General features: G+C 31.4%; 1 protein-coding gene across 1 annotated transcript; it reads right to left on the bottom strand.

Annotated features, from left to right (window-relative positions):
* Positions 1-11,798: 11,798 nt before the first annotated feature.
* Positions 11,799-12,852, bottom strand: LOC129959783 (uncharacterized). Its single transcript, XM_056072676.1, has 2 exons — positions 12,675-12,852; positions 11,799-12,295 (listed from the first exon to the last, which is right to left on the bottom strand). Exons 1-2 carry the CDS (start codon positions 12,850-12,852, stop codon positions 11,799-11,801), a joined length of 675 nt encoding a protein of 224 aa, XP_055928651.1.
* Positions 12,853-19,236: the final 6,384 nt, after the last annotated feature.

Raw genomic sequence — 19,236 nt, 5'->3', positions numbered from 1 at the left:
GAGACGAGTTAAAACTGCGTCGTGTTTTCGATTATTTGCAGAGGGCCAATTTTCTGTGATAGGCTTGCAAGTATGAAATTTGTTTAGTTTCCAAATCCCATTGAGTTTGCCAGTTGATGTAAAGACAGTGTTTTGTTGTTTCTTCAAATCGCATGCAGGTATTGGGCTTTTAAAAAAAAAGTTGCAGATTTGGTACACTAATCAGTTTGCTGATTACCACATATTCCCAAATTGAATGATACCAGAGGAATAAAACTTAAGACTCGAGAAATGGAATCTTGTAATACGGCTAAAATCTTAGAGTCATTGGAAGAGTATGATTTTCAAATGATTTTAAAGACTGTAAAATGCTTAAAGAATCAGTGTAAATAATATAGCTTCCAATACGTCTATTTAAAATCTTCAATAAAGTATGCAAAACTGTAGTGGTCTCGGCAGTAAAAATGGGACAACAGGTATGATGTTGAAAACATGGAATTTTATCTAGAAAAATCACAGCAAATGAGAATTTTGGAGTGGGGAGATATCTTAAATCCTTCAGAGTAAACAGAGTCGGAATAATTGTTGATAAATAATATCTTCAGTGTCCAATTTGCTGAAATTTTCAAAAGAATTAAGAAAATAAAAGGCTTGGTTTTTTTTATGGAGGGTTACTGTTAAATGGGTGTGGGGATATTTCTAGAAGGTTCATGTTTAGTTCTGATAAGATAGTGCGCACTCTGGTAAACAAATATAAGTTCACAATGATTTAGCCTCTTTCTATGCCTTTCTTTAGCCTTTTTCTTTCACGAAATAGGTTCTAACCTCTTGCAAATGAAGCAGAAAAGGACGAAATTTAAAATTGTAATATGGATGGCTAGGTTGAGACTGAATTCTAAAATAATAATGTAAGAAAACATTTGTCTTCTAAGGTGTAAATCTGGCTCGTAGCATTCAACATATAAATATTTAACTAGAGAAGTCCGGGAAACTCCAGAACATATTTTAAGAGCAATTTGGAGAACAGGGTCAAATTTTTTTTAGTATTTTTTTCCTAGTTGAGCTATGGATTACGCAGCCATAATCTACTTTCGAAAGGATGTTATCTCTATAAATCCCCAGCAATGATGGTCGAGCAAAAAGATGTACAAGAAAACTTTCAGGATATCCAAGGCCCTCTCGCCTTTATTTTAATTTTTTTTCGTACAGAAGTTTGGTGTGATTGAAACATCAGCCTTTTGTCGAAAATAATTTCTAAGAAACGAATTTCACTAAAGAAAGGAATTTTTTGGTTGTCTAACATAATGTCAGGGTCTGGATGAAGATTTCTCTTCCCACAAAAATGCACTCCCCGCTGTTTTTGCCGTTGCGGAAGTAAAATCATTTAAATTTGACCATTGTTTAATTTTGTTCACTGCAGTTTTCAATTGACTTTCTATAAAACACATACGATTTCCCTTAAAGGAAGTATATAGATCGTCTGTACAAAGATATCCTTTGACAAGTTAAGAAGCTAGTTTAAAATATTTTTAATTTTTATAATGAAAGATGTGATACTAAAACACTACCCTGCGGGACATTTTCATACCAGAGAATTCATATCCCACTTTAAATTGTCCCAATGTTAAAAAAAATTTGAATAAAAATTGGCAAGTTTCTTAGCAGGTTCATTCAAGATTCCATATCCCCATGTGCGATTGTACGCTTTTTCGATATCGAATAAGATGTCCGCCAAATGTTTCTTTAGTATAAACAAAAAAAAAAAAAAAATACTTTCTTGAAGAAGCCATAAAGAATACACCACATAAAGTATTCAATCGGAAATTTTAACTACCATAAATTCCAGTGAACCAGCTGATCGTCTAAGGCAGTTTTACAATATACTAAATTGTTGAATCTAAACTCAAATCCTTTCATCATTGCTAATAGTATTTCAGTCTGGTTTTTTTACTCTACCGTTAATAATCAAGATATTCCATATTCGTTTTCAACTATGGTTAGTAGATTTCTGTATAAGGTACACTTTTAATGTTTCAAAATGTGTTGTACGTATAATTCAGATTTAATTTCAGAACAAAGCAACTGCGACAATTTTTAAATGCGACTATTTTGAAATGATAATGCTATTTTTTGCGATATTATTGGGTGAATAGAAATATGGACAGAAAGTTAACAAAAAGCATAGCGAAATCAACAGAATAGTGTAAGACTTCTAAAATATTATGAGTATACGTCTATTAAGATTTGATGAGAAAATATTTTATAAATAAACCATCGATACCAAGAAACTCAAAGTATTTATTTGAAATTTTCAGCAGCCTTTAATCCCAGCCAACCACTTTTTAAATATAAAAATGAATGTAAAGGAAAGAAAACGCGCTCCTGAAAAACAAACATATTATTATTATTAATAGAACAATTAAGAATATTCGAAAAAGTGATGCTTACTTAGAACTGCCTGAGAACAGTCAAGTGCACCCTCCTCTTATCCAGGCTCCTACGGTGCTGTGGCTCGTGTTCTGTAAAATAAAAACAAAATTGAGTGACGCTGCAGAAAATGCTACAGTTTGGATATCACTTGTTAAATGCTATCAATTTCTAAAGAATACCGCTAGAGAAGCATGGATAAACTGTAGTGAAAATATTAGTCCCACTGTTCAACCATCATATCTGAATATAACTGCATTATATAATTTTCAAATTAATAAAAATAAGACATTTATCTATACAAGGTGATTGGTAAATTCTTTTTAAGACTTCTAAATTCAGAACGGCGTACAGTATAACCAGGGAAGTAAGTACCTATAGTAAAGTAACTATAGGGTTTCGACTATAGGCTGGATTTTTCGAAACATGTTATACAACCCCTAATAGCAAAATATGTTGCAAAAAGTTAAAAAAATAAAGGATATGACCCATAAAGTCCACTTAGAAAAGTGTGCGCTTTATTATAATAAAAACACAAGAATCGTCTAAAATTAGCGCGGAAATTTTCAAATAAAATTATGAACATTTGGACAAAAGATTCATCCTAAAAGTGAAACAATTTAAGACAGTTCACGAGAATTCATTTTCTACTTTTAGCATGAACCGTTTTTGAAGTCACCGAAAGCTCATAATTTTAATCCATGAAATTTTTTCTTGTGTTTTTATTATGATATAGCTACCTTTATCTGACAGGATAAGATATTCGTTAATTTTTTAGCTTTTATATTAATATATTTTTATTATAACTCAAAAGAATATTATTAGTTTCATTAAAATTGTTAAAATAAAAGTCTTGACCGAATCTCGATGGCTTCTGAACTACTCAAATCAAGAAAGTATCCAAGACAAATAACTTTCTAGGTTGTATTCTCTTAAAATTTCTAATCTCTGTGTTTAAATTGAATTTCAAAGTTGACGACACCAACCTAGAAACTTCTCCTAAGCAAATAATTGTTGCCACATTCTAAAACTGTAATTATAAGCAAATTTTACACGTACTTGCAACGGTGAAACAACGTGAGTTTATGCAAATTGTTAATTTGGATGTTAATTACCATTTAATTAGAGTTGACTTTCTAAAACTTCTCAAGAGGTTTAATATAAAAATTTGGAAAATTTTACAGCGTAAAATTATATTTTTCTTACTTAGATACATAGAGAATAAACGCAGGCGCAGTTCGGGTTATAGCGGCAAGTGTATATTATAATTAGATATAAAAATCAAAAGGATGTAAAAGTATCAAGGTGCACTAATTCAGAGAAATCAGACAATTATACGAAATACTCCTCATAATCTTATAAAACTTCTAAACAGCTAAAGCACCTTTGGCTTCAAAAGAGCATTAAAATACTGTTAAATAAATTAAAATGAATGTATTTTTATTTATTTTCTATCAAATGATAAAAATATTAACAAGCCTTAATCATTGGGAAATGCTCGTAACATTGGAAATAGTCAAAAACTTGATTATGTCTGCTATCAAATGTGTAGATAAGGAATTTTGACTAAAAGGCGGAAATCAGAAAGATTACCCACATTCACAATTACGCAGTAATTGCACTGTAACAAAAGTTATAGAATAGCATTAAGCAAATATAAAGATAGCGGTAGCATCGCGTACAAAATGTATAAATGGGCAGTGCCTTCCAGGGCTTTCAAATGTATTCATATGAAATGGTTTGTGATGTGATTATAATCGCACAATGAGAATTAGCAGACTTTGAACACAGAATAGAAGTTGAAATTAGACGCGTGGGGCATTAGAACTCATTAAAAAATGCGACACTTTGATATCCACAGTGTCAAGAGAAAGTGCCAATATCTAATTTCAGGGGTAACCTCACATCATAGGCAACGCAGTGGTTGAAATCTGCACTTAATGACCAAGACCAGTTCATAAATTATTTTAATTTTGAAGTGATATTACTAATTTTTCTGAGCGTAGCGATTTGTAGTTGATTTGTCATTCAATTTGCCATTAAAAAAAAGAAATACTTTAAGAAAAAACAAATGTTTTTCAACTGCTTAATTAAAATAAATCATTCGTTCTATGTTTCCTAAATTTTCTATCGGATAGTAATATTTGCTGTTGAAAAAGATATTTCCCGTGGCATTTCGACCATTTTCATTGTTAAGAATTTCCCGGTTTCCAGAAAAACGTAAATGTGCCGTTCATCTATCTTTTAAATTTCACGGTATTGTAAACTGCACAGATATTAAGCAGAATCCTTTTTCCTTAACTTCAAATAATAAAAGAAAATCGCACTTTAAATATTTGAAAATACAATGAAATTAGTTTGAATTTCTGGGTAATTATATAACCTTTTGTTTTAAATTAGGCAAAGAAATTTTTTAAAAATTGTCAAAATTCAAAAAGAAATTATATAAATATTAAAAAAATGAAACATTTAATTTTTGTAATATAATGTAATCATTTGTGTACAATAATATTTTTAGAAGTTATTATACCATTTTAATTAAAATTTTTAGACATTGGTTCTGATGCTCAATTTCAAAAACTTCCAAGGTAAATCAAACAATATGACTTGTAGAGCAACATCCACGTCCACATTCATTTTTATTATTAATAGATATATGTTGCAAATCCGTAAACCAGTTCCCCTGTTATATCTAATTCACTAATTTTTGCGTCATATGAAGTAATGACACCTATACACGTCATCAATAGTCGCTTGTCCCCTACGAATTCAATTTTTAGGAGAAAATCTAAATATTTCACTCTCACTCTATCACGTTTAATGGGGGGAAAACATGAGTGAATCAACCATTTTATTGGCTTCTATAATTTTATTTCAAATGAAAGTTCATCTTTCAATACATTATAAAAGGTTCTCTGTCCGATCCATCTTCATTTTTCAGAGATAACGCGAAACAAAAGATCGAGCCTCCAATTCTACAACTGGGTTGATACCACCATATAATTTTACCACATAGCAATTTTAAATAACATAGGGAGCTCTATCATTATTACACTTTCTCGCAACTTAAAATAGTACTTTCCTTTGTTTTGATAAGAGGTCTTTTATCAAAATTGGCTGACACAATAACAAGAGTGGGCATTAAGTCGATCGCGATTGACCAGTAGACCACCAAGACATTTTGGGGTGACCGACTTTACTAAGACCTAAGACACGCCTACTAAAAGAAACATTTATGAAATACCGACGCCAGCTAAACTGAAGAATCAACTTTTCACAGTCGATGCGACTGTATTTACTTAAGCAAATGATTCGCTGAATGTGTAGACGACACATGTACTTTGAATGGATGAGAACAAGACGCTTTAGTACATACATCGGTTACAAATTCGTCGGTTTACGTATGTTCGCTGCTCGTTGCATTGAATACGCCTACGTTCTAGCAGTCGCTCTTTGTGGTTTAAATATTTAACTTGGAATTTTGTGTTACTTGTGCTTTTGTAGTAAAAATAGTAATCTGTCATATTTTAAAAGAAAAATACAATGTCGAAAACAAGCGTTGAGAAAAGAAAAACAATTTTAATACAGAATGGGAAGAACAGTTTTTCTTTACAATGGTGAATGCAAAATATATGTGCTGTATGTCATGCAAGTGTAGCACTTAAAAAAAAAAAAAAAAAAAAAAAAAGGAACCGTTAAAAGTCATTTTAAAAGCATGCATGGAAGTTTTAAAACAGATTTTCCGTTAAAAAGCGAATTGTTTAAACAAAAGTTAAAAGAATTTAAATTGCACTTAATCAGACAACAATCAGTTTATTAAACTGACTCAATACTATATCGAAAGCTGCAACAGTTGCATCTTTTCGTGTGGGTTAGCAATACATAAGAAACATTTCGCAGATGGAAAAAATGATTTTTAAAAAAAAAGCGCTTCTGGAAGAAAGCCATTCATTATTTTCATTCAAGAACAAAAATGAAATTAATTCCGCAATTAAAGATGTATAACTTTCACATAGAACTGCCAGGCGCCTTAACAAAATGATGTATTCTGATTTGATTGATCAGTTCACCCAAGATATAACTAACTGCATTTTCTTTTCCTTGCAGCTTAGCGAATATACAGACATGGCTGATATTTCTCAACTTTGCATTTTTATAAGAATGGTTTCAAGGATATTAGTGTGAAAAAAAAAAAGAATTATTGACAACATTACCTCTAAAGAAGAAAATACGAGGTGAAGATGTTTACTGCGCCTTCAAAAAATACTTAAAGGAGAAAAAAAAAATCCAATTTATAAAGTTGTATCGATGACAACTGATGGGGCCCGTCAATGACTATCATAGTCAATGGATTTTTGGCTATGTGTATCAGAGACGATGTCTTACTACAATTCCTTTCTTAACATTGCAGTATTCACCAACAGGTCCTCTGTTGTAAAATATTAAATATACGTTATGTTATGGGAATAAATATGCGTATGTTAATGCTCTCTAAATATGCGTTATGTTATGGGAATAAATATGCGTATGTTAATGCTCTCTAAATATGCGTTATGTTATGGGAATAAATATGCGTATGTTAATGCTCTCTAAATATGCGTTATGTTATGGGAATCTGCATGAAAATGGTGAATTCAATTTGAGAAAGAAGTCTTCGCAGAGAAGAATGTTCCGGGCCCAACTAGAAGAAAACGTATCTAATATTGTTACATCATGTAGATGCTCGTTGGTTAAGTTGGAGTATATTTTTACAGAGATTCAGGGACCTACTACAAAAGGTAAAAGATTTTTTGGAATCAAAAGAAGTGTATGTTTAACTTGCGTGATGACATTTGGTTGATGTATTTAGCTTTTCTTGTTGGTATAACAAGCCATCTTAACGAATTGACCTAACAATTGCAAAGAAAAAATCAAACAATAGTAGAATTGATTGGATTTGTTAGTACTTTCAAAAACAAATTAAAGCCAATATCTTCCCAGTTGATGAAGAATAAACTAAAAAATTTCAAAAATATTTCTGACGAGTTATTTAAAAACGTAGGTATATTAAACAAAGAAAAATATTATGATGAAATAATAAACTTCGCTCCGAATTTGAGAGACATGTTCAAGAATTTACTAGACAAAAATAAATTGTTACTCATTTGGTAATGTTGATGTGAAAGAAATAACTGAAAATAAAAATTATATATTCTCTATCTCTTGAAAAAAAACAAAAAAAACGGAGTTTTTCTCCTTCAAAATGACAATTTTAAAAGCACGTAGTTCGGAGCCAAGAAGTAACTTTTGGAATTTAATGAAGGAAGTAAAGTATCCTAATTATAAAAAGTTGCATATCATTCAACATCGTTCTTTGGCTTTACCTACCTTTGTGAATCTGCATTTTCAACGATGAATCTAATTGAGACAACATATCGTTCCCATCTCACAGACGACTACTTAGAATCTAGTCCAAGATTAGCAATTATATACCGAGATATTCAAGATTGGCGGACAGTATGCAGACTACGAGTCTTTTACTAACTATAATTACGAGAACCAACTTTAAATGAAAAGGATTTATTTTTAATGTATTTTGAATTGTTTGATATTAAGTGCATCATTTGATATTATATTTGCGACTATTATGTTTGTAGTTGTGTAGGTAAGTACATAATCCGTATTTATTATTAAGTTATAATAAATATTGTATGCCTTTTTTCTTAGCTCACCACACCTACGCCATTGGGTGGACCGCAATACATTGAAAAAATTAGAAGTAGCCCGTAACCTGGAAAAGTCTGTCCCTCCCTGTTAAAAAAAATATGATAGTCAAAGTCGACAAGTATTAAAATTAATTTGGTCATTTCAATCAACATAGAAGAACTACATATTATCACAAAAACGATTCTATAATATTAAATTATATCCAAGCAATAATGATAGCGCCATCTAATTGGCTAGCTGTACTTTAAAGTGGAGATGAAAATTGGCGAAACTTGTTTAATTATTAAAATTAAGGGATGTTTTAATGTTTTATTTTTCAGTATCTCTCCAAATAGGGAGAAAAGCCATTCTTCCCGTAGACAATGTACATTGAAGCAGTATTTTCAATTTCTATCAAATATGGTGGATCAGAGGGCAGCTGACCATTGACGATATATCTAAAGGAATATCAGATGACATTATGATTTTCATAATGATTCTTTATGATTTCTTTCATTCGACACAAGAATTTGCAAAATCGGTCTTGTACTTGGGGCTCAGGTGATTGGTTTACTGTTTTTACTTATTTTTTAATCGTTTAATCGCTCATCGTTTGGAGCAAAATTTCTATTATAATTATCTCGCACATTTTTTAGAGAGTTTTCATTCAGTTTCTCCAATTTTTTTCATTATAAATTACAAAACTATACTATTATGCGGAAAATATAATCTTAAACCATAATTATTTCATTATGTTTTTCTGGTTTCGATTTTTGTACTATTTCTATTGTCACAGGAAGACCGTGCGAATATTGTTGTTTCCAATATTAAGAAAAGAGGATTTTTCCCCTCTATAATTGAAATCACAAACGATGAATTCTCGAATTTTATCAAATTTTATTCTCTAAATTTAAATAAAAGAATAAGGTAAAACCTATTTTTGTGAGATAGTTAAAAAGCGTATAAAAGAAATCACAAAAAAGATTTCAAAACTTAATAGTTATAACAAATACTTTTTTACAGCATATTAAAGAAAAATTTTATGCGCTGAATGGGGACCGCATATCGCTTAAAAAAAGGACCGCACAAAAATAGGTTTGACTATACATAAATTTTTATCCCACCCCTAGCTGCTATAATCTTTTGGTATTTTTAAATGTCCAAAGCGTTTCAAATTTTTACAATAAGCGTTTTTCCATGAGATTTTACATAATGTACAGATTCTATGCCAGCTTATAAATATTTAAATAGTCAATATTCAAAAATATCATGCACTCCAACAATTTTCTGCCAGCTCCGCTATTTACGATTTCCCCTTATATTGTCAAAATACGTCTGTTAAGCCTTCTCGTTTAAAAAAGAAAATCTTTATCTTATAGACAAAACTCATTTAAGGAGACACAGTTTTGACTATTGAAACTGCATAGGTTGAATGTTATGTATCAATCATGCTGCATCCCTGTGCAATCGCGTTAAGATACATAGAAACATACTGTAGCCACTGACCCTCCGATGGACGAGATTTAAAATTTGCCACTGATGAATGTTTTAATCAGATATGCATGTAATCCTTTTTTGCCACTTACATCGATTTGGGCCGAAATACAGGCAACCTTTACCCGGGTTTCAACCATAGCTCAATTCAAAATTTGTTTATTAAGACAACATAACAAATTTCATCCTTTTGACTTGTTCTGTTTTCGTCCTCGCAAATCGAAGGATGCAATTCCAAATGTTTTTTCGGGAGATCTAAAGTGTGAAGATACGCTGAATTCTAGATCAATTTATTCGAAAATAACATTGCTTTGCCTTGTATAATCCATATAGGGAAATGTAAATGTGTATATTTCAAAAATTGTTTTATTACCATAAATAACCATACTCAGTTCTCATCAGATAAATTGTATTTTCTCTAGTAAATTATATTTTACTTAAGTAAAATTTCCGTAGTTTAAATTCTTATTACAGTTTCATAATAAAACTCTTTATATGATTTAATATTTATAATATGGAAATAATTAAAATATTGTCGAATTTTAATTAAAAATAAAATGTATAATATGTTTATAATTTAATAAAGTCTATTGTCTAGCAATCGTTTCCATCTAAAAATAAAAGCACCTTTTTAATAAAACCTGATGAATTGAAATGGCATTACGGCATTGGCGACCAGCCAATCAATGATTTCCTTTTGAAAATGGGTTAAACAACATATATCATTCACAATAAAATATGATTTCTTAGGGCAAGAGCTATTAAAAAAGCTGGGTTATAAATTGGTTTAATAAGTTATTTACGTAAAAGTTGAGGTATTTCCTTTTTTTATATAGTTTGAAAACTCATACTCATATGAATGTTAATCTGAATTGGATTATTTTTTCCAAAATTTCAGTAAAGCTAAACTTTTCTCTACCTCTTTTTTTACTATTAACAAACCTAGTTTTATTACATGATCTCTAGAAGTTGACTTTTTTCAGACGGAGTTCTTGGCAAATAAAATTGTCTCAAAAACTATTTAGAATTTGTAATTCTCTTCAAATAATACTCATTTCCTTCTGGTGAACACCATTTTATTTTCGGACACATTTTTTGTGCCTCTTCAGGTAGACTGTTACAGATTAGGACACCACTCACAATTGGATGCCACGTCTAGGTCACAGAATCGTTCTTACACACTCTACGTTCAGATACAAAAAAGAATTAACAGAAACTTTGTACTCGACAGATACGCCATCTATCGGCGTGAAGCTGTAACATTCTCCCCACCTTGAAACCCCAGGGTTTCAAGAGATTACAATGTTCAATAACATACACAATATTACAACTTTTACACAAATCTAGTAAAGAACACACAAGAAACATAATAATTAATATCTCTAAGAAATAACAAATCAAGACTTACAAATTAAAAAATTAAATATTACAAACTAATTATGTTCCAGAGGCAATACACAAATTTTAGAAATGGCTCTTTTACAAGTACTAGACTGTGTTTTAATCTTCACACGAATTTTCTTATCATCACCATAATAAATTTTAATTATCCTACCCATAGCCCATTTATAAAAAGGCACATTATCTTCGATTAATAACACTAAATCTCCTAATTTTACATTATTTTTGTCAAACATCCATTTAGATCTCTGTTGTAATTGACTTAAATAATTACGATGCCAAAATTTCCACATACATTGTACAAGTCTAGTTACCTTTTGCCATCTCTTGAGATGACTCTTAAATTTGTCCAATCAGGCTCATTCAAAGAGGTTAAAGACCTATTTACTAAGAAATGTGCAGGAGTAAGAACCTCAAAATCGTCCTCGTTAGCTGACAAGGGGCAAAGTGGTCGAGAATTCAAAATTCCCTCAATTTGCACAATTACCGTTAAGAACTCTTCATAAGTTTATTCCCTTAACAACTCTTTTTAGATGGTATTTAAATGACTTTATAGCTGCCTCCTAAAGACCGCCAAAGTGTGGAGCTCCTTTCAGGTCTTGACAAACCTGAAAATATAACTTAAAATACTAACAATTTTATTATAATTATTACTTATATCTAATAGACACTCAAAAAAACTAGGATTATTACAAATGGAACGATTAATCATAGGATCATTATTCAGTTCAGAGTTCTTTACAGTTCTTTTCACCTCAAGAAGATATTCACCATCTGAGACACCAGGATCGTCATTGAAGTTTGGCCAGCTACTAGATGAAAGAAAAGATGGTCCATTCCACCAAATGTCCAAATGTTGGATCTTTGAAGGAAAAAGCTCCTTGTGATATCAAGTCCGCAGGATTCTCAGCAGTATTTACATAATGCCATTGGAAGTTCTTAGTATACTCTTGAATCCTAGTGACTCGATTAGCAACAAACGTTTTCAACGATGTAGGTGGAGTTTTGATCCAAGCAAGCACCACGGTGGAGTCCGAGTACAAATGTACTCCATGAATGTTTAGTTGCAAGGATGACAGAACCTTAACGGTAAGTTTGGAAAGCAGATCCGCCGCACACAGCTCCAAACGTGGGATACTAATTTCTTTGATGGGAGCAACTCGAGATTTGCTGCATAAGAGTGCCACCTTCATCTTACCAGACCTTGACAAAGACCTGGTGTAGACGGCACAACCGTACGCATTTTTAGAAGCATCTCCGAAGCCTATCAGGTCTACTTTCAGAGCTTCAGAACATAACACATGACGATCTATGTTTAAATTTTTCAATTGACTCAGTTCAGAACTAAATTTTTCCCACTCTATTTAAGTGTAAGGGAACTTCATCGTCCCAATCAATTCTCAAAATCCACAATTTCTGCAAGAACATCTTCGCTGTGATTATCAAAGGTCCTAAGAGATCTAAAGGGTCAAACAATCTGGATATGTCCGATAGCATTGTTCTTTTTGTTGCAGGACTCACAATTTTTTGAACACTAAAACTAAATGTATCCTTTTCAGGATTGAATTGTAATCCCAAAGTTTTTAAAGTTGCTGAGTTAGGGTTATCGAAATCGTATTCTCGGTCCGACGTTGGAACTTTTTGTAACAAAACAGGATTATTTGAGCTCCACTTGTGAAGCTCCATACCAGCCGATTTTAACAAATGTATTAACTGGTCTTGTAGTTCAATGGCAGAAGATAAATCCTCGGTACCACTGAGTATATCGTCGACGTAAAAATCTTTGCCAGCAGCAGCGGCTAAAGGATAATTGTTCTGCTCATCACGGCATATTTTAGTATTCTGGTCGCCAAGCAAGAAGCGCATTTGGTTCCGTAGGTAACAGTGAGCAACTTAAATATGCGTAATTTCTCTTCCTCCAAATCCTTCCATAAAATACGCTGTAAATCACACTGATCTGGATGTATCCAAATTTGACGATACATCTTTTTTATATCGGCGGTGAAAACTATAGAATGTTTTCGAAACCTCAACAAAATAGCGAACAAATCATCTTGGACAACAGATCCTGAATACAAATTATCATTAAGCGATTGTCCAGATGACGTTGCCTCTGATGCGTTAAAAAGAACGCGTAGTTTTGTAGTACTACTTTCTGGCCTAAAAACGCCATGATGAGGCATAATATACCTTGGAGTTTCGCAAGTTGCCTGCATATGCCCCAAATTCTCATACTCAGTTAAAAATTCGCTGTATAGTTGCCTATACTCTGGTTCTCTCTTCAAACTTTGCCAAAGTGAATTAAATCTTTTAGTAGCAATGTGTTTTGACTCGCCTAAACATGGGGGGTGTATTTTAAACGGCATTTTAACAACATAGCTTCCATCGTCATTTCTGAAATGTGTTTTCATGAAATGATCTGCACATATTAAACTCTCATCATTTTGTAATTTATCACCCTCAACATCTTCAATTTCCCAAAATTTCCTTAAATTTGCATCCAAATCTTCTATTACCAACCCACAATGAACAGTAGTTTCGCTTTCGATTGGAACACTTCCGGTAGCAACAAACCCACACACAGTATTTTGAAAAACAATGCCTATTCCCTTAAACTTAATTTGACCCGATCTTAAAAGTTGATAGAATATTTGGACACCTAATAAAATATCCACCTCTCCAGGTTCATTGAAACTCACATCCGCTAAATTGAAACTATCTAATTCTAGCGTATCAATGTCAAATTGTTTGGAGGGGATACTACCAATAACTCAACTCCCTTTTTAAAGCTTCTGCTTACGTTGGAAATTTTCGTTTTTACGACCCAGTTAATAACAGAAGATGATTAAGTCCAGAAACCACGATGTTTCGTTATTCTTTTTTCAAATTCAGTTTATCGGCTAACCGTTTTGAAATGAAATGACTCATACTACCGACATCCAGTAATGCACATGCATTCGTAAACATTCCTACATTATTCTGAATCATCACATTTGCAGTACTTAATAAAACCATTTTTTTTAAATTTAAGTTGGTAGCAGTGAATGAATGCGTACTGTTCGCTGGTGACTCATTCGTCAGTTATGATGAATTATTGCTGGGATTCTCAATTCGCGGAACGAATACATTTGACCTTGGATTTAATCCCGCGTTAGCATTCTGCAACCGAGTTTTCGCTTTGTTTCAGTTTCGCTTTGAGTATTTCCCAAGTGCAAAAGAGTTATGTCTTTTTTTGCAAATGGAACAATTGGATTTTGAATAACAGTTAGCAATTTTATGGTGATTTAAACAATTAAAACATAATTGCTTATTTTTAACGACCTCAATTCTCTCATTAACAAGCATATTTTTGAATACAGGACATACATTCAGGGAATGATTTTCATTAGATTTACAAATTATACATTTCGGAGTTTTAACTTCCGCTACGAATGCTTTTTGTGGACTGTAGATCCATAGGTCGCTGGTTCGACTCCGGCTCGACGGACTACTTAATGTAATTCTCTTCAAATAATACTCATTTCCTTCTGGTGAACACCATTTTATTTTCGGACACATTTTTTGTGCCTCTTCAGGTAGACTGTTACAGATTAGGACACCACTCACAATTGGATGCCACGTCTAGGTCACAGAATCGTTCTTACACACTACGTTCAGATACAAAAAAAGAATTAACAGAAACTTTGTACTCGACAGATACGCCGTCTATCGGCGTGAAGCTGTAACAGAATTATAAAACGCAATTTGATATACATATAAAATGACATTCTGTATTGAATCATTGAATTAATATCGGTTATAGTAATGAAAAAATTTCGAGATAACAGTTAATTATATCGGTCAATCTGTTCATTTGCATAAATTTGCACCCTAATTTCATGGATACCGGTTTTTTTTGAAGATGCGTAATTATAAAAGTGTCAGATATATCCCCGTTTTTAAAGCAACACAATGTATTGTACGTCAAGTAAAACTCTATCTAAAGCATTACTCAACTTTTAAAGGAAACTATTCTAATAATAGGGGCAACATAGCACAGAGATAAAAATTGAATTTAAAAATCGAAAAAGAAACTCACCGTAGTCTCCAATGAACAAGATCTCTGAAAAAGAGAATCCGTTAGCACGTTTCATTTTTTCAATATAAATGACAATAGGAAAAATGTTCCACATTTAAATAAAAACAGAACATATTTCAGTAAATTTGAAGCATATAATAACTATTCAGAAAGATCTTATTCTAAAATGTTAACAGATACTAAGGCAATCGAATTTTCCAGATCAAAACAAAATTTTCCGAGATTGAAAAAGTAAAGCAGAAGAATGTCCCGTTTGAACAAAAATATCATAAAATTTTTACAAATTATCATTTGTGATAAATAGCTCTTAAGCGTTCAAATAAGGCTGTTGCTATTTCAAATAAAATTCCGCTTCAACGATTTTAGTGTTAGTTAATGATAGAAAAACACGACATGTCAAAGGATCAAAATAATCCCTTTCTGAAAATCGAAATGATGCATTGAGTGAAAATCTACTTTCAGCAGCAATGATTGCAATTTCCATCATGCTAAAGTAGTATCTTCAAATTTTCTCGCTTGCTCTAATAAATGCGTTATCTCCTTTCACACACAAAAAATTGCGCAACTTAGGTAACGTCGGGAATGCCTTGCAATGCATTAACAAATATTAGTCACAAAAATACTGATCTTTCTCTTATTTAGCATTTTCACTGAACCCATCGTGTAATTCTTGGGTATTTTCTTTGGCAATTCAAATGTAGCATTTAGCAATAAGTAAAAGAAAATCGAATGTATATTTTAGACTCGTTTTTTTGCAACCAATTAAAACTAAAACCTGATACTGAACTGCTATTGTAAATACAAAATCACAACATATTTTAACTCATTCTGTTTGATTTATCGCATTTGCATTCTTGAATAGATAGACAGAAAATTGACCACCCCCCTTGACGGATTTGATTCCAAATTTCACAATTATCTACACTTTAGATGTAGAATTTGCTCCAAAGTTTATTTATTTAGCTCTTTGTTTTGCAGCTATCGAGTTAAACTATATTTAGATAGACGGGCAGACAGACTTCCTCCGAATTAATTTTGCTTAAAATTTAATGCAAATTCGCTCACAAAGCCATACATCACATTTCATCCACCCAGCTGAAAGATTTTTCGAATTATGTTCACAGACAGCCATAATGTCAACATTACGTTTTCGAACACAGTAAATGTAACGTGGTTCTTCGTCAAATTAAGATCTTTCTAGTATTGAATAGTAAAATATATTCCAATATCTTTCGGATATAATTCATCTCGATTTGTTAATTAAAAAAATTGTAGTACTACTTTTTTCTAAATCATCATGTTGTATTAAATCGAAAATAGAAACTGTTGAAATTTCAATACATTAGAAATGCAAATGGAGTATTTTCTCAGTGGGAAGTTCTTGACTGTCATTAATAGAAGTTCAGAAAACAATTCAGCTTAAATCGCGCGGATTCTAATAAAATTCTGAATTCAGATTTAAGGAAATATGGATAAAGAAATTTTTTAAATTCCTACATTTATTCTGTTTGATAAAAAAATAATCTATTGTATTAATATTATATATAGTATAGTTATTATAGTATAGTAATAAGCTAAAATATTTTCTGAGAAGAAATTACTTCAGCAGTGTGTCACAAATTGTTAAGAACTAGAAAATTTACAATACGGAATTCTAACACTATACTGAGAGCGAAAGAGAGAGAGAACTAACACTCTACAGGCCAGACTTACAGCTACCAAATTTGACACATGTATACCTTGGAGGTCGGAAATTTATATCTCGGAGCGATTTTTTTTAATTTTTTAATTAGAATTTTAATTAAAAATTAAGCACAATTTTGGCATTTTTCTGTATTAATTGCCGAAAATATTACAGCAGAAAATTGATTTTCACATTATCTTAAAGCTCAAAAAATAATTTTTATAAAAATAAAAATATTTTAACTTATAAGTTTTTCCTATTCTTAATGATTTTTTTAAAAATATTTTAATTATATTTTTCAATTATTTAACCTGTACGAGCACGCTCTATTTATAAAAAAATTAGCTTTTATTAACGCGTTTCCGAAATTTGGCGAAATCAGGAGAATTAAGTTATAAATAAAGATTTATTTGAAATCAAATATGACCAGTATTCCCGACGATCCAGCTGGTCACCTGAGGCAACTAGTTAATAACGAAAATATTCTGTAGAAGGGTGCTCTACATGTCAGACCGTTTGATATATAGTTACCAAATTCAACACTTATGTACTTTTGAAGAAAGGAGTACGCATGCCGCAGCGATTTTTTTTTTTAGATTCTTATCTGTGTTTTAATTAAATTCAGCTAAAATTTCAAGTTTTTTTCGCGATAACTTCCAAACAATATTATAGTAGAAAATGATTTTTGCAGCATCTGAAAATTATATATCTTTTCAATAAAAAAATTTTTCCATATAATTTTCTAAATTTAATTTTTTTAAATATTTTAAGCTTATTTTATAACTATATTTCATTGAAATGAAGCTCAAAACATCCACATTACTACTACTATTTCATTCCTACCTTTTTTCCATTGTTCTAATCAAGATATGAAAAATCGACTTAATTTAATTGAAAAGGTTTTAGTATAAGGTATGCTTTTAATAATATATATATATATATATATATATATATATATATATATATATATTGTTATGCTGTTGTACTTAAAATTTAGGTTTAAGTTCAAAATAACCCAAAGATGGAGAAATGTTAAATTGCCTCCAATTAAAATACTGCTTTTTCCTGTAAAATTTCCTGGATGTATAGATTTTTAGCCAGAAAATTAAAATCAAAGCACAATAAACAGAACTGTGTAAGGTTTTTGAAAAGCAAGATGTATGTCGATCAAAATTTAAAAATTAAAAATATTTTTCTGAATAAACATTTGAATTTTTCAGCAACCAATAATTCCCTGCAAAACAACTGGTTGGCCAAAGGCGGTTAATATCAAATAAATGTTTTTTTTTTTTTTTTGTAATAATATGCATCCAAGTTCATGAGTTGAAACACTAAAATATCAATTAATTTTTTAAAAATCTAAAACCTTTTGTCCAGACCTACTACCTAAGAAGTAACTTAAACATTTCAGTTCATAGCTCGTGGCCAAAAGGTTTGCTCAGCGGAAAGTGTTGCATCGCGTGTTTCATAGATGGTTTTCCAGTCTTATCACAAAACAAAAAACATAAGCAAATTTTTTTAAATCTAACCCATATCTTTAAAGAAATATATTTAGAAATATTTAGAAGAAATATTAGAGAGGGGTAGAATTCTTTTCCTAAAGGAAATGTAAAAGTTAAACAGAAAAAAAAAAATGTGGTAAAAGTGTAGTTTAGTGTGCCCCTTGCTGCGCCAAGGATGCCAAGCCGCCAGTAAAGATGGCGGACAAAATAAGCAAACACTTCTGCAAAACAGTTACGATTACGACTTTCTTCATTAAAATTATGATCTTTACTGATAAATGTTGTTTTATCTGATATTTTTTTATTTACTTTTTATCCTTTGGGATCATTATAGCTGCTTATCTTAATTTTAAAATAAAGAAGTTTTTCAAACTGGGTGCGCCGGTCTGTTGTGTAGAGAGTAAAATTTAGAGCATGCGATGCATTCAGCATCTGAAGAAAGCGCCGGGCAGAATTTTTTAACTTAAAAAAACATCCTACAGCTTTGCTAGCAGCGGGAGCGGGATCCCAGTAACTTCGCTAGCTCATTGAACATAAGGACTTTGTGGATAAGAGGAACAGTACATAGTCAAAAGTAAAGAAAGAAAGCAATCAACCGTTCCCCATACAAAATTTCAAACAAGCATCCTTTCCCAACTTCATCAACTCGTAAAATTATATATATATTCCACTCACCCTTAATTCATTCTGCTGGTTCAAAATATTTCCTGCCATCCAATTCACCACACATCCGCTCTTGAACAATTAGCGACATAACGAATTATCAAGGAAACCGTCAGATTAGAAAAAGAATTATGAAAAGTGCAAGGAATTCCATTGCAGACGATTTCTTAAATTAATAATTCAGACAATTTCTAAAACGCATACCGACAGTTAAGTATTGCAAAAGAATAAATATTTTCGGTTCATATTCACAATAAATAAAACATTACAGTCTCTTATCAACAAAAATCTCAATTATAATACAAAACTAAATCTTTGATTTT

This window comes from Argiope bruennichi, chromosome X2 (genome assembly GCF_947563725.1).
Source record: "Argiope bruennichi chromosome X2, qqArgBrue1.1, whole genome shotgun sequence".
NCBI classification, from domain to species: Eukaryota; Metazoa; Arthropoda; class Arachnida; order Araneae; family Araneidae; genus Argiope; species Argiope bruennichi.
This window is presented reverse-complemented; position numbering and strand designations above follow the sequence as displayed.